At 43.1% G+C, this 19,885-nt stretch overlaps 1 protein-coding gene across 8 annotated transcripts in view; it reads right to left on the bottom strand.

Annotated features, from left to right (window-relative positions):
• Positions 1-19,885, bottom strand: part of DNM3 (dynamin 3) — a 369,829-nt gene that overhangs the window by 266,269 nt on the left and 83,675 nt on the right. For all 8 annotated transcript variants that reach the window (XM_030572453.1, XM_030572454.1, XM_030572452.1 and 5 more), the window contains exons 7-10: positions 13,357-13,499; positions 12,501-12,636; positions 10,514-10,581; positions 237-375 (exon numbers count right to left, since the gene is read on the bottom strand). In XM_030572453.1, the coding sequence (XP_030428313.1) occupies positions 237-375; positions 10,514-10,581; positions 12,501-12,636; positions 13,357-13,499 (486 nt within the window). The remainder of the gene's footprint in view (positions 1-236; positions 376-10,513; positions 10,582-12,500; positions 12,637-13,356; positions 13,500-19,885) is intronic.

Here is a 19,885-nt window from a genome sequence, read left to right on the forward strand (position 1 = left end):
AAGCCATTTTGAGCATCAGAAACAAAGATCAGTATTACAGTACTTTTTATTTGTAAACTGAGTAAACTAGATAAGAAAGCAACTAAGTCACAAATATAGAACCATACCATCTCATATCATTGCATCGTTTTTCTGAGTAGATTCACATGGCAAAGCATCTTGCCCATAATATTATCTATCATAACACTAGATTAACAAGTGTACTTCAACTATTAATGAACTCATTCAGAAGTTACCTTTTTAGTGCATTTCTTGACAGTGTTGATTAACTCTTGCATCACCAGATCCACGCTTTTTAAGCAAGGCCCTTTCAGCTTCACTATCTGTTTTTTAACTATAGCCTCAAAGGCCATGTCTGGAGTAAACAAACCTGTTCTGTGGACATATAATAAAACATGTAAGATACTGAAGAAAAACTTCAGGGAAAAGAATACAACTTTTTATATTGAATGTAAAGCAGAGTCACAAGCATCATTATGATATAAGCAAAATGAATCTGCAAGTTGTAAGATGAATGACTAGCTTAAAAAAGTCTAAATACAGCATATGTTTATTAGTAACAAACATGATGCACTCATCTGACAAGCGCTGTTCAGTTATGAGAACAGCTCATAGAATATGCTCTGTAGTTTAGTTTGTAAAAGTAATGAAGTATTAGTGATAATAGACCTTAATACAGCACTTTCTCTGTTATTAAACCATTACTGAGAAATGGAATGAGACCATTGGGTTTTGACATGTGAATTATGGGGTGTGTAGATTAAGAAAATGGTGAATTAGAGATTCAAATTAATAGTTCAGCATGGAGGGTGAGTGCACAGTCACTATCTCTTAGGAGTCCACCATTCATGCAGCTACAGTATGGGCAATTGTTGGCCAGCATTTCCATCAGCCAGCATTTTCATTTTCATTTTCAGGGAGTGACAGGCCAACTATAAAAATAGTCAGATGAAAATGACATGCAAAGCCTAGCACAGCACTCACTTGGTCTGTCTTTAAACAGAAGATTTAACATGAAAATTAATGTGATTTTTTTTAAATTGTGGAGTCTGAATGAAAAAATAAAAAGTCCGCTTATCCTGCAACAGTAGTTCATCAAGTTGAGCGCAAGTATACTGTAAAGTTACTCTTGAGGTATGTACATGTACTTTCAGCAGAGTCAAAACCATCTAAAAGCAGTGACAAGTGGCGCTACTGCTCACTTGCACAGGACTGACCATTTGGATAGAATTACATAAAAATCCATAATCCAAGTTCCTTTCATCCCCAAACACATCGAAAGTCCTTCTCCCATCCATTCAAAACCCTGAACAAGCAGGGCAGCTGAGTGGTGTATGTGGACCTATATTGGCTGACATCTCACGGAACTAGTTACAGACAGACAAATAGCCCGTATTTCTCCTTCAAAAACTGCCTGTAGAGAGCCCCACTTAGGAGATATTAACTAGAAGTCACACAGCCTTTAAGGATATAGGTCTAAAGAAAAGTGAGATCATAGGACTGCTATCCCAAATTAATCATCCTATCTAGTTGACAAGCCAAGAATAATGCTTTATAAATGTAAGCACTGAGGTCCAGGTAGCAGCCTGAAGTGTCCACAAAGGAGATATTTTCTTAGACACGTTGGGCAAAGGGCTTTGGATCAAGGGGAGCATGACTTTAGATCCCAAAGTATTGGGACACATAGTAGCTCACAGCAGATCTGTCTACAGCAGGGATTGGCAACCTTTTAGAAGGTGGTGTGCTGAGTCTTCATTTATTCACTCTAATTTAAGGTTTCGTGTGCCAGTAATACATTTTAATGTTTTTAGAAGGTCTCTTTCTAGAAGTCTATAATATATAACTAAACTATTGTTGTACGTAAAGTAAATAAGGTTTTTAAAATGTTTAAGAAGCTTCATTTAAAATTAAATTAAAACAGAGAGCCCCTCGGACCAGTGGCCAGGACCCGGGCAGTGTGAGTGCCACTGAAAATTAGCTCGTGTGCCGCCTTTGGCATGTGTGCCATAGGTTGCCTATCCCTGGCCTACACGTTCTAATTCACTGAAACAATCTCTGGGCCCCTGGATTTAAACTCCATATGCTACAAATAATATGGAAGACTAACAAAAGGGTTTGGTCCTACCTAAGCCATAGCCAATAATCTTTAACATCTAGTCTAGCATTTTACCAAACTTTCTAAAGCTGAGCCTCGCTTTAGGAAAATGAAATAAATCATGTCCACCTGACTACCAGCCATGTGTTGTTGAAGCTTAATGTATACAACTTTCATGCTTCTCTCAAGCACAGTTGTCCTTCACACCATGCCAAGGACAAACACCCAAAACTTTGAGAAACAGTGACCTAGCCTATATAACATTACCTCCCCTGTACAGGGCTTGTGCAAGGAAGTTTCGTGCCCTAGGTGAAACTGCCACCTTGCGCCCCGCCCCCACCCAAGCCCTGTGGCAGCTCCGCCCTGAGGCGTCCCCCGTGGCAGCTCCCCCCAGCCCTGAGGCACCCCCCTGCCCCTATGGCAACTCCCCCCCCCCGGGAAGCCGTCCGGCACCTCCCAGCTCCAGCTCACCTCTGCTCCAGAAGCCCTGCTGTGGCGCCAGTCGCTGGGCTCGTGCCACATGCGCTAAGCAGAGCTGCGGAGCTCTGCCCAGCTGCCAGCGCCACCGCCAGCAATTAGAAGAATGGCATAGGATGGAGCAGCCACTGCGCTGAGAGGGAGTCTGAGCCGCCGGCAGCCAGCCCAGGGGTTCCCGCCAGGCGGCAGCGCGCTGACCCAGGGGAACCCCTGGGCTGGCTGCCGGCGGCTTGGACTCCCTCTCCCTCCCAGCGCAGCAGCAGCTGAAAGGCTTTAAAAAAAATTGGGGGCGCCGCTTTTTGGCGCCCCCAAATGTTGGCGCCCTAGGCAACCGCCTAGTTGGCCTAAATGGTAGCACCAGCCCTGCCCCTGTAAGTTATATGGTTCAGAGAAAAGTCCTGGTAAATAAATAAAATTGGAGTGGAACTCAAATTTAGTCACGATCAGGTAAAGGATGGTTATCACATTATCTTTATTTTAAGGGAATTCAGCCATCAGGATTTAGATCTCACTCATTCTCCTTGGTGTTAAGATACTAGCAATGCTATAAGTAAAGGGTGATGCAAAGAATATTTTCCAAAGGGCTCCCACAGTGATACCAAATCACGTGAGCATCAAATTTAATTTCAAGGAGAGCACTGTTCTCAAGTGGGTGAAAAAAACATGCAATTGTCCTTTCAGAAATTGTTTCACTGTAGAATGTGCAAATATGGATAATCCTTGGCTGGACAATTATATTTGTCATCATTTTCTTATAAAGTGTTTCTCTGGAATCCTATGTGCTAAAACTAACCTGAAAACAGACAAATCATCCCTATTTAAAATAACCAGCCCATCTCAAACCAAGTATTTCACCTCCTCCAGACGCAAGTTACAGATATTTCCACAAAATGAACCCACGCTGAACTCCTCAGTAAATTGGTCATTTAGACACAGCAAACAATACAAGGTACTGAAGCAGTGGAAGATGCACAGTCTTGGTCAGCAGCACAAACTGAAAATCTTTTCCATTTTAAGGCATAGGTTTTCCTCAAAGATTTAAGACTTTCCAGAAATATTCGCTTAACAGCTTAAGAGGACTCCAGATCAGAATTTCACAATACACCATATTGCAAGCCATGATATTTAGGAGTCTCAGACCTGAATAACGGATTTGACTTTGATACTGTGAAAATAGATGTGGAAGAACTGAAAGGCAGACTAGATGCTTCAGCAGCAGGGATAATAGATCCAAATATAGATACTGACATGGCCACAAAGGATAGAACTCTTGCAATCGGTACCACTGCTGAAGCATAAAGGAATAAAAGTATACCGCAGAGTATGGCTAGAAGAAAGCTGTTCAAGAATTTTGGATCACTATTTCCTACAGAATAAAAACTGAAGGCACACTGAATTCTCCTTCAAGACAAAGGGAGCTTTTTGAAGGATCCCTGTAGTTTGGAATATCGACAATGCCAAAAACTTGAAAAACCCCTCATGATGGGGCTGATAAATTAAGAATGAGGCTGTCTGCCAAGACCATGTTCTTGCATGGAAAAAAAACCCAGAGAGCTAGAGGTGCAACTTGATATGGAATGCACCACTTTCTCAGGCTAGACAGTTTCTTGACACAAACAACAGGAACGAGCTCCCCCTACTAGTGCATATGATACATGGCTGTGGTGATGTCTGTCAAAATCAGTACAGATTTGTCATGGATGTAAGGAAACAAAGTTCCCCCTACCATCATATTGCTCTGGATTCCAAGAAATTTGTAATCCTAGATCTCCATGGATTTTGAAACCCCTTGTACCTAGAGACAGTGTAAGTGGGCATCCCAACTTATGCCTGAGGCATCTATCAAAATCACAGCTGACAGGAGCCAACCAATGGACTGTACTCCAGAAACATTTTATGGACTGTCTACCATGAGATTCCTGCATGGTTTAGGGTATTGTCATCAGTGTTTATAAGCCATCTTTCAGAGTCCAGTAAGTTGTTCTCATCCAGTACTCCACAGGTCTCATTCTGAGCCTAAATAAAGAATCATCTATTAGGCTCACAGAAATAAAAACCCCTTACAAGCAATGCAATATCATGTGTTTATGCAGTTTTTAGTAGGTGATGGATGCTAAGTCATAACTTTCACAAGAAAGCTCCCATGTTATGTCCCAGAGGAATTTGTACAGTGCTTTGGGGCATCACCGGGCATCTAGGGTAACAGTTGAGAGAGAAACATAATGAAGGTGAAACTTCATGCAGTAAATAGACATAGGAATGAACTTTGTCTAGTTAGTAAAGCTCTGACAGTATCAGATAACTGGAGTTAGAAACAATAACTCCTATCCAATGCCAGGGAAATGTAGCTATAAGTCTCCCCTAGTTTAAAAAGAATGCAAGTTGTAAATGGGAATTTGTGTTATCCAGTTGACCTAGGAACAAGTTCATTGCAGATGTGTGACACACTTCCATTCTGGCTCTCTGGTGTCTTGACTTAACCCCTGTGCAATATGGGTGTAAAAACTTAACAAGTCTGAATGGAATTTATTTGCACTCTGCACAGATATAAGTAAGTACAAGTATAATCCACTGATGAGCTTGTTACAAGTCCTGCTTTGTGCTGATCCGCAGAGTATCTGAGTGTGACAGATATGGCAACTTACTGCCCGATATGGGACCTTATTAAATTAAGGTATCATTGGGCTACACTGTATTAAACAAACAGTTTATGTATGATTCTGTTCTACTCCACAGGGAAGGTCTGCCACATTTCCTCCTGGAACCAAAACCAGGTACCATCTCCTGGGAAGGTTCACACATACTAGTGTAAGCACAGTCTGGATGAGCTCTCCCCTGACATCTAGTGGTGAGCTGTCCAAAGAGACTTCAGAAGCTGATCTTATTTGCATGGATACACCCACTCTGGAACTGCTCACCCAAATGATCATTTGTGGCTGGTGTTGAATCCCCAGTCTCCTTGTTATTGGGGCAAGGGTAATAAAGGGTTACTATCCTTGCTGTGTGAACCGAGGGCAGCAGAGCTGTACCTCGCATACCCCAGTGGAGGGACTCACCCTCAGCTGAACAGCACTCGCTAGGCAGGGGACATGGGTTCCAAAAGCCAATGAGTTGAGAGAGAGTAGGAACAGGTACTTGTATCTGGTAGTGTGGGCCTTGTTTAAGGGTTGTAGACACCCTTTGACCCTTCCTCTCTCCATGGTGTAATAAATGAGGTAATTCAGAAGCAATTGAGAATCTTGTTACGGGCTGCAGAGCTGAAATCACTGATACCTAGGTCTAAGTATTAAACCAACTTTGGGATGGTGTTTCTATTGCAAGAGACTGTCCAGCGTGCACCAGCAGTGAGGTTCCCCCTCTAGCAGCTGAAATTGAGAGCTGTGTTAAGTGTAGTGAGTGAGCAGCTGGTAGAGAGGCCTGGCAAGTTGCCCACAGGGCAGCTGCTAGAGAGGCATGACCAGCAGAGCAGCTGAGGGAGAGGGCCAGAGCAGAGCCTTGCAGAGGTGTGGCAATCAGCTCTTGGGGCCACAAGCAAGTGCCCAAGCAGTGAAGCGTGTAAGGTGCCACTCTACCACCACCACCACCCCGCCTTCCACACAGGGTGGGAGGTGAACTCTGCGGATGAACCTCTGAACTATGGGGCTGCACTGGCCAAGGACAGCAACTGTGAGTCACATACAGAGAAGGGATGGGCACATTAAAGACACTTTTGGGTTGCTGGACTTAAGACCCTGAGGGGAAAAGGACACTGCCCAACTTACTTGGGAGTGGGTCTTTTGCTCATGGTTTGTGTTTATGAGCTCTAGTTGTGGTGTTTTCCCAAATTCATGCTGAGTTAATTTCCTCCTTTTATTAAAAGTTTTTGCTACACTAAGACTCTGTGCTTGCGAGAGGGGAAGTATTGCCTCTTAGAGGCACCAAGGGAATGTTGCGTAATTGTCCCAGGTCATTGGGCGGGGGCTCGCACCAGTTTTGTGTGGTATTGTTGAAAGAGAACTCCTAGATATTGAACCCTGCCCTTGTTGCTGCTGTCTTCACCTGGCAGAAGGGTTACACTAGTGCAAACTGGATTCTCATTGACCAAAAGACAAAAGGAAGGAATTTTGGATAAACAGGCCAAACTTAAACTGACTCAGGGCCTTCTTCCAGTAAACAGAAATACCTGCATCCAAGGGGGACCCCAACCCTTGCAGAAGAGTTGAGAGGACTTTGTCCTACTGGGGCCCCATAAGACTGATGGTAAGCTGTTAGCATGTATACAACGTTGTTTTAAAATATATGTTTTCTCTGTAATGCCTTTATCTGAAGAATAAGTGTGATTGCTTGGAAAGAGCTGTATGGTAACTTGGAACTGCAGGCAATTATACTCTTCAGAGCCCTCTGGTAACAAGCAAAGTGCAGGTGCTGGCCTATTGAGGCAGGCTGGCTTGCTGGGGATATCACAGTGTAAGGCAGGGAGCTGTTCAGCCAGGGCCAATCCTAGCTATTCTGGGGCCCTACACAGTCCCCCCGTGGGGAGGGTGGCAGGCCTCTGTGATGGGGAAGCTGGCCCCAGGCCTCCATGGGGGAGGAGAGCTGGCTGAGGGACGGGAGGAACCACCCCCCAGCACTCACCCGCAGCATGGCTGGGGCTGGGCCACTGCACTTCCCACTGCCAGTGAGTGCAGGCCAGGCCCTGCTTAAGTCTTCAGGGGAGTGGGGCAGGGCTAGAGAGGAGCAGGGGAGGGAAGAGGTGGGGCTGCGGCAGGGTAGAGGCATGGCGAGGCAAAGCCGCGGCAGGGGCTTTGGGGAAGGGGTGGAGTAGGGGCAGGGCTGGGGTAGAGCAGGGGCGAGGACCATGGGAAAAAGGCAGAGCAGGGACTGGAGCAGCACGCAGCTGAGCAGGGCACCAGGAAATTTGGTGCACCAAATTCCTGGTACCCTATGCAGTTGCATACTTTGCGTATGGGTAAGGATGGCCCTTTGTGCAGTCAAGAGGGAGAACGTTGTGAGTTTCAGCCCAAAAGAGGAAAAGGTTTCTGGCTGCCAGTTATTAACTGGGTGCCTTCAACAGGCCCCAAAGGTGCAACTACCCTGAAACTGTGAAAATGAGTTGTTACAGCCCTTGGCTACATTGTTACATGCCCAGCTACAGTCTTAGATCTTTAGCTGGAACCATAGCACTTCATGCCTTTAGCTCTGAAGTTTCCCAGTTCAATCCCCAGTGTGTGGACTAAGATAGTGTCAGCTACACAAGGTCAGAGAATTAAACCCTGTGAATCATGTTCCCAGGAAGCATTACGAGAATGTTCCTTTACTCATAAGACCAATAAATATAATTAAAGGTGGACAGATTGAGACTTCATGAGTAGCGTGGGTAGTAACAAATTTATAGACGTGTGTCAAATTATCATCCACAGGAAGGAGCCCAATAATCCAACAAGGCTTGGCAGAAAGGTACTAGTAGAGCCTATGCAATCCGTTGGCCATTGGGTTTCCATCCTCCTATATACCTTTCGATGCACTTGCTCATTTTTGCCCATAATTAGCAAATATGAAACCTTCACTGGCTGAACAGATATGCAATGATGAAGAATCTGGAATAAGTAGAACATATATGGAAATATGTATTTGCATATTCCAGAATTCATCTTCCTAGAGAGCTTCAGCACCTTGGGAAAATGGTCAGATCCATGATCATAACATGATTCAAGAGGCATAAATATGAATGCTTCAATAGAGAAAAGCCAGAAAGCATCCATGATATACTGTGAAACAAGCTTGACAAGCTTTGTGTCAGGGTCTGTGCCAATGTTGAACCAATCCTGCACTGAAATCCTTGACATATGATGCCTACGTCTTCTGATGGCTAGCCTTCGGTGGCATATGCTCAATTCATCTGAAACAGCAACATCCCAAATTCTAACAACCCTGAGTTTCAGTAGTGTCTACATATCAAGCTCCAAACAGCATCAAGTTTGTAATCTGATCACGTGCATTACCTTATCTGCTTTTCATGGAGACAAAATAGGTTTTGGATTTTTTTTTTAACGAATGCAATTCTAATCAAAACTAAACTGTGTTAAAGGTCTTGTTAATGTTTGCTCAGTGCACCTCACATACCATTGTCATAATATTTATCCAAAAAGTGGGCTATATTAAATCTCAAAAATCATAATTCCTTAATCATTAATATTCTTGCATGATGTATGTAGAGTATAAGTTTTGTAATTAAATGTACATACATCTCACACAAATATTACTAGTTACTAGTTTTCCAATGATTTCTTACATGCCACCTTTTGGATAAAATACCATGACAACAGTATGTGAGGTGCACTGAGCATGCTAGGGCTGACAAGAGTTGCTGACAGAGTAGTGAACCACCAATGGGCCAATGTGTCACAGAAATGTTCAACCTATAGTGGCTGCCCTTAAAAATGAAGCACAATATTTACTGAAACTATATTTTTCTTTAGCCATAATGCCAACCTATGGAGGGTGGGGACGGCACAATATGTGATAAGCCTGAGTGCTATCCTAGACTTTTTAAAAGTAAATGATAGAAAACATTAACAACATTTTGTTTTGATTAGAATTTCATTCCTTAAAAAAAAAACCACTATTTTTCTTTCCTTTGAGAATTGCTTATATACATCCGCATTCGTGAACAGCACACACAACCTTGCTGTTGATCAGAACTCTCCAGAAAGCAGATGAGGTAGTGCACATGTTCAGATTACAAATTTGAGATTGAGGGAAGATCGTTTGCATTGTTAAAATCACCAGCTGGGGAGAAGCCAGCATGGCATCTACACCCAGCAGGGGAAAGGAACTTTACCTGGAGGTACACTTCAGAAGAATACATTTCAAAGGTTTACTGGGCTATAAAGAGAGGGGGAGTAAACCACTACGTCATCCTTTACCTGCAGACACAAAGAAATCAAGTGCTGTGAACTGTGTTTGGATCCTGGCTAAGGACTATGCTGGAAAAAGGACTATGGTGAGAAAACAAATATGAACAAAATACTCTAGTTTGTTGAGTTTCTATCTTAATAGCATATTTTCACTTTTGTTTGTTTGTGATCATTCCTACGCTTATTCCTTCTACTTGATATCTCTTAAACCCATGTCCTTTTATTAATAAACTGGTTTTACTTTCACTATAAACCAAGACAGTGCTGTGATTAAAGGGAAAGTTGCGAACCTCAGGTAAGCTAATAGACTGCTGTGTACTGTCTCTTTAAAGGAGAGGAGAACTTGATAAGGTTTTGTGAATGTTCTAGTGGGAGGGACTGGATACTACAGGGAAACCTGTTTGGGGGAAACATGGCTAGAAGGGCTATTGGTGTTACCCTTCAAGGAGTAACCAGGCTGGTGATAGCCACGGAGGGGCTACTGTGCTGTGAGTCCGCTGCAGGTATCAGGGCTCCGAGCCACAGCTGCACAGCACAGAGGCACCCATGGCTACAGGGCACGTGGTGACAACCCCTTACTGGTCTGGGTTGAACCCAGAAGTGTCCATTTCATACAGTTTTTGCATTTGATATACAATGTATATGGTAGGCAACTAAAGCCAAGCAAAGAAATGATTGAGAATCATTCTATTTTCTGAATTTTGTACCTTCAATCCATCAATCACACCAATTCCATCAGCCATGGTGCTACATAAAAATCTTGTCTTATATGTGGGTGCTCTAACAGCAGCGACCAGCACAACCAGAAGAATTGTGTTGATTTGCTCTGTACGTGATCTCTCCATAAGTCCCAGACAAATTTGGTATCTCCATGCAAATTAGTGGGCATGAGAGCCAACATTCTCATGGCTATGTTAAAAATGCAGGCATGAGATATCTATTTTTAAAAATCAACCGCCGGGCAGATGAGAAGGTGATGAATGTGTTTATGGATTAACAAAATTATGTAGATGTGTCTGAACTTGGAGAAATAGGAAGCACTTGCCTGATACCATGTATGTTTTTGATTGCATAGCTTATTTCTCTCCGCAGTTCTTTCTCATTGAATTCCATCTAGAGGAACCAAAGGATAAAAATCATATTATACACAAATGCTTTTGACAATTCTGCAGAACATCCTACTAGACAATCAGAGAGACCAGGTCCTACAAAACACACTCATGGTAGGATTTGGGGGTGGTCACCTTAGGAGAAATGTGTTCCATTTATTTATTTTTAAAATTCTGTTTGTCTGATACACACACGGCTTATCTGTAGGACTGGCAGAAGAGTAGAGAGGGTGTCTCAGGCAGAAAGAGTTTTCAAACACAAAACCTGCATTTTTCTATAATCTGTGGATGAATGCTTGCATGTTTTGCACCCTAAATCAAACTGCCAAACAAAAAGTCCAAAACTAATAGCTATTTTCCACAGCTCTAATTTTAAAAAGGAACCTAAGTACTCGTCACTAAGAAAAGATCTGAGTTACATCAGACGCAGTTGTTTACCTGCCCCATCTATCCAGAAAGAAGATGAGGAGAGCAGCCAACGGTGATAGAACAAAGGAAAAGGTAAGGAAAATAGCAAGAGCTGGGAAAAAGAGACAGACATGAATAAATATCTAAACATGATCGTTAGTTTTGACATTAGTCCATGCAGAAAGAGAAATGTAAGATGTCACATGTTGTGAAAAATGGGGGGTTCTCTTGGTTTTTCTGTGTTTTCCAGTGGGTTGCATGCAGAGGGGGTGGGACTCAGTGTCCCCAGGTGTTACTGGTTTAACGAGGTGAGGGGGGAGGGAGTTTGTTGTTACAGAGGACCGGAGAGGGAACTTGGGACCCCAGCCGATGGCCGGGAGGATAGAGACCCCAGCGACTGGTGACCCAGAGACCCAGCACAGGAGTCAGAGCCAGTTCTGGCCAATGGGAGGACAATGGGCTGCGAAGAGAGGACCCCAGTGACCTGACCAGCTGGTTCCAGCCAGAGGGGGCCAGAGGAGGGCTGAGAGGAGACCCAGGCCTTCCTGTTTACAACCCTGTTTACCTGGAGAGAAGACAATGGACAGAGGCGGGGCTTGGGGCTAGGGATATCGGAGGCCCAGTAGGGAAGCACGGGGGCTCTGGGCTGGAGAGGAGGAGCAGGTAGAGCCCACCTGGCTGCAGGGAGACTGGGATATGCTGGGCCAAGGGAGGCCAGGCCTGAGGCCCTGAGAGTTTCCTGTGCTGTGTTCAACTCTCAGTAAACCATCCTGTTTTATGCTTGCTGAGAGTCACTCTGGTCTAGAGAACAGGGTTGCATCAACCCCTTCGGTGGAAGGAGGTCCGGGGGGTCCAGAGCGCGTGGACTCCCTGAGGGGCCCACAGCAAGAGACAGATGTGCTAAGGCTCAGAGAGGCGCGGCTCCAGGAGGTGGAGGGGCCTGACACCAGGAGAGAATGGACTCCCAAGAAGGGCTGTCTCACTGAAAGGGGCACCCCCCACGGACCGCATGGAGCCAAAAGTGGGCACGATCTGTGAGTTCGTGACACACGTAACAGCTGAATTCTACCAAGACTAATTTTTCAAGGTAAGTACAAGAAGGCTTGTAGTTACAAAGATACTGGTTACAAAACAAGATTGATTCATTGCAAATTCGGAAGAATACTGGAAATGAAATTGAGAAACTGGGGAGCAAAAGGGGAAATGTTTTTGCTAAAGCCACAGAAAGCAAACATATGAGCCATTTTTAAATAACGTACAATTATGACTGAGTTTTGAATATTGCATACAACAACAATCTCAGAGTGAGACTTGGTATTCATAAGCAGAAATAAAAATAAACTTCTTTCCTATGTATTGGTGATAATTCTGTCCTTTTGTGTAATTTACTCCTTCTGATTAAGGGTTTTCCTGTTAGAATACCTTCAAAGGAAATGTAACTTCACTGCCACTATAAAAATAAATATGAAAATATAAAAACACAACTCAAAGCAAGGAAGAAAGACAGACACATACCTTTACTAGTTCAAAAGGAAAACGCTCATGGAAAATACGATTGATTTTGGCACCACCAGATAGTTCTAATGTGTCAACTTGATCCCCTGATCCTTCAATTCTTTTTTCAAAGTCCACTGAGAACTGTTGAACCATCCTTAAAGTTCAAAACAGAAACAAACTCAACAATGCAGAAGCTAAGCTTTTCATTTTTATTTCACTGAACTTATTGCCAATGAATGATATTTCTAGAGTTAACAGTGGTACCTACATGTCCTTCTCCACTCCTAAAGACCACAAGCAAGTACAAGGTTTTTCAAGTCTTTTTATAAATGTATACTGCTTACTCTCTTAAAAACACCAGCTAATTTTAATTACATTTTATGTATTGCTCGATATAAATGTCCAGATAGGTTGGCACTCATACTGAACATAGAGTCCCATGAGGGAACCCTATGATAATAAACAGCAGTTGACGCAAAGACAACTATGTTAAGAAAACGTGTATTTGATTAAAAAGCGAGAAAAGGTTCCCTGAACCACACCGGGCATTCCAGGGGGCTCCAGTTTAGCGCAGAGTATACAAACCACAGCCCAAGATTATAATGCTCAGCACAGGACAAAACAAAAAGATTTTCATCCAGCCCAGCATATTCTTATATGACTATTAAAATGAATTATGGAAAAATCTTTCTAAAATGGAAAGTGGCTAAAAATGTTATAATGCTTTCAGCCACAATAACCTCTTTGGAGTTTGCAGAGTGTATAAGCGTTCTTCTGCATCTGCCTTTTACTGGGAAACATCAATACTCTAAGCTTTAAGCTTAAACAAGTGAGAAACTATTTTACATACAGAGAGGAGGAAGTGGACACTCACTGCAGTAAGGCTTTAGTCTTTCTAGTCGGATCTTCTGGTTTAAAGTTTTTATATGCCTCTACTTCATGCTCTATAGAAAGCAGCTGGCTCTGAAGTTTGCTCCTGAAGGTTGGCAGTGTATCTCGAATGTGATTGGTGAGTTGCTACAAAATAAAATGAATTCTTTAAACACTGGGAAGGAAGATGGATGGAAAGGATATAGCCCATTCCCTTTGATAGCCACACACAAAAAAATATGACCAGTGCTAGGCTTTCCAATGGAATTCACGTTGATCTTTGAAGTGACAGGTATACTCACAGGCAATACAAGAGTCTCTTTTCTTGTACACATACTATAAACAGGGCTTGAAAAATTACCTGAGATCCCTCCCCCTCACACACACTCACTCAGTTGAGCACTAAAGTGAGGCTTGGTAAAAAATACTTGCTCAGCTACACCAACAAAAGCCAGGCATAGTTAAGTGACAGCAGCATATTAAGTTCTAACCCTTTCAGAATGCCACTTATACAATCAACCAATGCTGTCCCCTCTCCTCCCTTTGCAGGATTTCTCTACTGCTCTCAGGCACACAGCAGACTCTCAGTTTTCCAACTCCTCCATTTTACCTGGGGCCTCTGCTCTTTGCTTCACTTCCCCTTTTAAAGGATCTGCGACTCATTGAGAGTAAGCCAGAGACTGATCTCCCATCCAGTTGTCAGAGACGACAAACCTAGCAGCTTTAGTGACACTACTCTCTCTCTTCCCCTTGCCCCCCGAAAAAGAGAAAACATCTCTGCTGCTCCCTCCTGTTATGGGATGACAGTGTCTGGGTCACTCTGTTCCTTTCCTTTCTGTTCTTCCAAAAAGGCATCAGCATCCCAGCCACACAAAGCCGATTTACAGGGTCCAAATTTCTACTCACTTGAGGCAAGCATCTGAGCAGGTTTTGCCAGTTATACTATAATCATATGTTCTAAGACACTCCATGAGTATATTACATTATTTAGAAAAGCTGGACAAGCACAAGTCCATGGGGCACTGCATCTAAGGGTGCTAAAGGAGTTGGCAGATGTGATTGCAGAGCCATTGGCCACTGTCTTTGAAAACTCATGGTGATCAGGGGAAGTCCCGGATGACTGGAAAAAGGCTAATGTTGTGCCTATCTTTTAAAAAGGGAAGGAGGAGGATTTGGGGAACTACAGGCCAGTCAGCCTCACCTCAGTCCCTGGAAAAATCATGGAGCAGGTCCTCAAGGAATCAATTTTGAAGCACTTCAAGGAGAGGAAAGGGAAAAGAAACATTCAGCATGGATTCACCAAGGGCAAGTCATGCCTGACTAACCTAATTGCCTTGTATGATGAGATAACTGGCTCTGTGGATGACAGGAAAGCAGTGGACGTGTTATTCTTGACTTTAGCAAAGCTTTTGATATGGTCTCCCACAGTATTCTTGCCAGCAAGTTAAAGAAATATGGGCTGGATGAATGGACTATAAGGTGGATAGAAAGCTGGCTAGATTATTGGGCTCAACGGGTAGTGATCAATGGCTCCATGTCTAGCTGGCAGCCAGTATCAAGCAGAGTGCCCCAAAAGGTCAGTCCTGGGGCTGGTTTTGTTCAATATCTTCATTAATGATCTGGAGGATGGCATGGAATGCACTCTCAGCAAGTTTGCAGATTATACTAAACTAGGGGGAGTGGTAGATATGCTGGAGGGTAGGGATAAGATAGAGAGACCTAAACAAATTAGAGGATTGGGCCAAAAGAAATCTGATGAGGTTCAACAAGGAGAAGTGCAGAGTCTTGCACTCAGGATGGAAGAATCCCATGAACAGACTAGGGACCAAGTGGCTAGGCAGCAGTTTTGCTGAATAGGACCTAGGGATTACAGTGGACGAGAAGCTGGATATGAGTCAACAGTGTGCCCTTGTTGCCAAGAAGGCTAATGGCATTTTGGGCTGTATAAGTAAGAGCATTGCCAGCAGATTGAGGGACATGATCATTCCTCTCTATTCAGCATTGGTGAGGCCTCATCTGGAGTACTGTGTCCAGTTTTGGGCCCCACACTACAAGAAGGATGTGGAAAAATTGGAAAGAGTCCAGTGGAGGAAAACCAAAATGATTAGGGGGCTGGAGCACATGACTTATGAGGAGAGGCTGAGGGAACTGGGATTGTTTAGGCTGCAGAAGAGAAGAATGAGGGGGGGTTGATAACTCCTTTCAACTACCTGAAAGGGGGTTCCAAAGAGGATGGATCTAGACTATTCTCAGTGGTACCAGATGACAGAACAAGGAGTAATGGTCTCAAGTTGCAGTGGGGGAGGTTTAGGTTGGATATTAGGAAAAATTTTCAGTAGGAGGGTGGTGAAGCACTGGAATAGGTTACCTAGAGAGGTGGTGGAATCTCCTTCCTTAGAGGTCTTTAAGGTCAGGCTTGACAAAGCCCTGGTTGGCATGATTTAGTTGGGGTTTGGTCCTGCTTTTGGCAGGGGGTTGGACTAGATGACCTCCTGAGGTCCCTTCCAACCCTGATTTTCTATGATTCTATGATACATGGACCCTTCAAGTAATGTTCAAACTGTGGATGGATTTGAGTCCTTTGACCATGTTCTTTCTAGCCACCTCCAACCCTACCAGAGGGTTTTGGAAATGCACAAATTGCTCTTAGGACAATATGGTAAATCCTGGCTATTCCACTGAAATGTTTTCTCCCAGAAGGCCATATCTGTACTATTGGAGAGCCTATATTGCATTATTTACCCATATATACAGCACTGGTATCCAACTTGTGGCCCTCAAGTCTCTTAATTGGGGCCTTTGAGGAGAACTGTGTTAAGATGATGTGTATTTGTATAAACTGAAAAAAAAAACCACATTCCTTGAACCCCCCCCTCCTACTTTTTAAAAGTATTTGAATCAGCCTTGTTACTACAGTGAGGAAGTAAGGGGCATCTTCTCCTACAGCCCTGGGAGCAGCTCTGCTCCATCAACACTTTCCCTGCCAGGCTGTGGGAGGCCCAAGGAAAGCAGAATAGCTGCTCAATCGGCAATGTCTGAACCAAGGACAATGTCTATTTGAGGACTGCTCCCCTACCCCACACAGGGCAGCAGAAGATGTAGGAAAGAAGCAGCTGAGAACCAGCCACAAGTTATAGCTCCCTGTCCCCTAGCAGAAGACTTGTAGGTGGTTTCTTCTCCCTTTGTGAAAAGAGAACTGAACAGGGTAGAGGAACTGCGCCAACATTGACTGGAGCCTCTGGGTCTTTTTAAGATAATGTTCAGCCCTCAGGCTAAAGTGAGCACCACTGTTCTACAGTGTTAGTACATAGGTCTGTTTGTTAGCCTGGGACAGAATTTTGGGTTTGACTTTTTGATACCCTTATATCTTATACTAATATGTGTAAACAAAGGACAAAGACTGTGTAAGTTGCTTCTGCCTAGTCAGATGGATTTGTTAGTACAATGGGAACAGATAAAGCAGCTAAAGTGTTACTTGAGTGCACACTTTAAGACTGCCTCAACCCATATCTCTAGGCAAAGTCAAGCAACCAGCCAGGAGGAGCAAAGGGGTTTGGGGAGGAACCTCACTCCTTACCCTTCCCAGTGGGACTGTAGGTGTGTATTGCAGTTATATTTGGGCCTGCTAAGACGAAGAAGGAGAGACCGGGGAGTGGAGAATGGAGACGCAGACAAGGCTCTGCAGCATCAGATCTAGGAATAGAACACTGGGAAACAGACTCTGCCGGTGTGTAGCGCTATCACATTGTCTGCACTTCAGACTTCTGGTCTGCTCTCTGTCTGCGTGACAAGAACACGGGGAGAGGGTGAAGAGAAAGCCCCCTAACATACAGTTTAGATGCTTTTAGTACCAACAGCTATATGGGGAAAAAAATCTTGCCTTATATCATTTTATCTTGACTTTCATTGGTAATCCTGAAAGCACTGGAGAGCGGAAAAGCAGGAAGCAAAGCAGGGAAACGAATTCACAAACAAAACTCACTGACTGCATGAAGGCCTGACCTTTGCTCATTTATAGTTTCCATGTGTATTGTGGTAAGACCTATACTATCAATGTCTAATTAAACGTAAACTCATTGGGCTATGGGTCACTTCTGTTTTGTACAGTTCCAAGCACATTTTTGATGCTCTGTAAGAAGAATGATAATTTAAAATATTTTAATGTGTTTTGGGGCATGTCTGAAACAAGTCAATAGTAACGACGAAACAAATAAATATGATACTGTATTCACAAAATAAAGTGCACTGGCTTCAGGAGCACAAAGATAAAAAATGAGGAAGGAGGTGGTGGTTGCTATATTTAATGTCCAATCGATATCTGGCAAAGGTCAAGAATTACTTCAGCTGGTTTTCATCTTTACACTAACTGACCTCTCATCACACTCCAAACATCACCAAATCTAGCAATTTGGAAAGGTGCAAGTCTGGTTTGATTTTGTATCTCACAGTGTCCTAATTTTATAAACACCCAACAGAAGAAGCTACTAACAAGAGAAGTTACTAGTGCATTTCCTGTTTGTCCAAGTGATGGGCGGGAGGGTCTTCCATTTTTAATGGACAAAGATGTAATAGATCATATGCAAATAACCACAGAACAGTTAAGGACAAAAGGTTTTTTTTGAATCTATGTTATAAATAAATCCTCTATTATTTCTCCCTCTAAAACAAACCAGGAATAAATTACTGTTCAGAAAAACCTGTAAACAGAGTTCAATGAGCTATTTTCCTCATAGAATCACACTCAGGAGTTTCATTTGAGCACCACCTTGTGGATCCAGAGACATTTAAATTTCAAGTAGCTAAGAACAGGCACCAGCACGCGTAATAACAACATGCTTCATATGAATGGTACTTGTATGGATCTCTACAGCATAACCCCTTCCATTCAAATAAAATCCCACAGAAGTCCAACGATGAATACCGAGGGGCACAGCAGACTTTGTTTTTGTAAAGTGGCCAACTCAGATAAATTTTAATTAATTACTGGTAAGTAAAATAAAGTAACTTGGAAGTGATTAGATACCTCCCTACAATAATGAGAAGTTTAACTATTTTAACCTAAAAAAAAAAACCACCCCAAAAGTGACCAAAACAAAAACATTCCAAACAAAAGCAACCTTGTAGGATGCCTGAGAGTTCTTCCACCCTGTCTCAGAAATAGGTTCTGTATCACAGGTAAACTGACCTGGTATTCTTCTCTAAAGGTTGCTCTAACCCAAATAGAACATGCCTCAACACAGCCATCAGATTGCAGGCCTGCCAAGTCACTATAGTGAGAAATGCCAGCCATTATTCTTGTTCCTCTCGGAAATAGCAGCAGTTAATGGCACCTGTCAACTGAAGTCAAAGGAAAGAACCAGGTGGACTTTCTAAGGCCCTAATTCTTCTCTAAATAAAGAGCCAAGAACCTTGTGACACTGAACCTGGGAAAAGTTTCACCGAGGTGCACAAGCAGAAGTGGGAAGAACATTGGCAAGATCATCGGCTCATTAAGTTAGAATACTGACACTGCTTTCAATAAGGAATTTAGAAATGCATTCAGAGCACCATCTTATCCTTTTCAAACTTGATATGAGGTCTATTACTCACTAGAACTGTAGTTCACTCACTCTCTACAACCCTCTACAGAATTAAGCAAGTAATAAATCCATTTATTCATGCCTGAATATCAGTGACATCATAGCAGAATTTTCAGAAGCCTTCATGATCCATCACTAACTTGGAACTCTCAGCAGCTAACTTTCCAGTGACTATCCATCTATCTCATCGCTGGTCGTCCCCTACTATGATGACCTGTCACTATTCTGCCTTAGCTTTCTCAAGGTTATTTCCATTCCTATGCTTAATGTATACCTAAGAGGCATAGACATGGAAATAAACTAGTCAGTGTAGGAAATTTGAGCTCGTAGGAAATGAGTTGCTCAAAAAGAGGTACCATCAGTTTTGTCAGGGTTATATTAACAGCCAATAACATAAGACTTTTTAAATAGGGGGTGTCAAATTCAATATGCTCACATTAGCCTGATAACAAGTTGCTGAAGAGAGACTTAGTTTACCTTTCAACAAATTCATGGTAGTCCAAGAGAGTTGCCAAAATTCACATGAATGGCATCTGTCTTTAAATCTAGCAGACAATTAGTTTGGTTGAATTTTTGGGGAAAGGGAAGCATGGGGCCCAGAGGAAGTGACCAGTTATAAAGGGATCCATGTGAGGCCACACACACACCAAACAACAAACCTTTATGATTTTAAACTCTTTTAATAGACTCTTTCAGATAAACCAGGAAGACCTGAGACACTTGCTAAGAAACATCAAGCCTCTGGAGTATTACACTCTGTCAAAAGACTGCCTGGTTCCCATTCCATTGGATAAGCCAATATCATCCACAACTGGGCTAAGAACAGCCAAAAGAAGGTTATCAAGTTCAGTCAACCCTTGGCCCTGAGCTTCGCCAGTACCTTTGCTACCAGAGGTAGTGGTAAATGGTTTCCAGACTACCCTCCACTGTGGATGGAGAAAGTATCCTTTGGCA

This window comes from Gopherus evgoodei, chromosome 8 (assembly GCF_007399415.2).
Source record: "Gopherus evgoodei ecotype Sinaloan lineage chromosome 8, rGopEvg1_v1.p, whole genome shotgun sequence".
In the NCBI taxonomy this organism is placed as follows: Eukaryota; Metazoa; Chordata; order Testudines; family Testudinidae; genus Gopherus; species Gopherus evgoodei.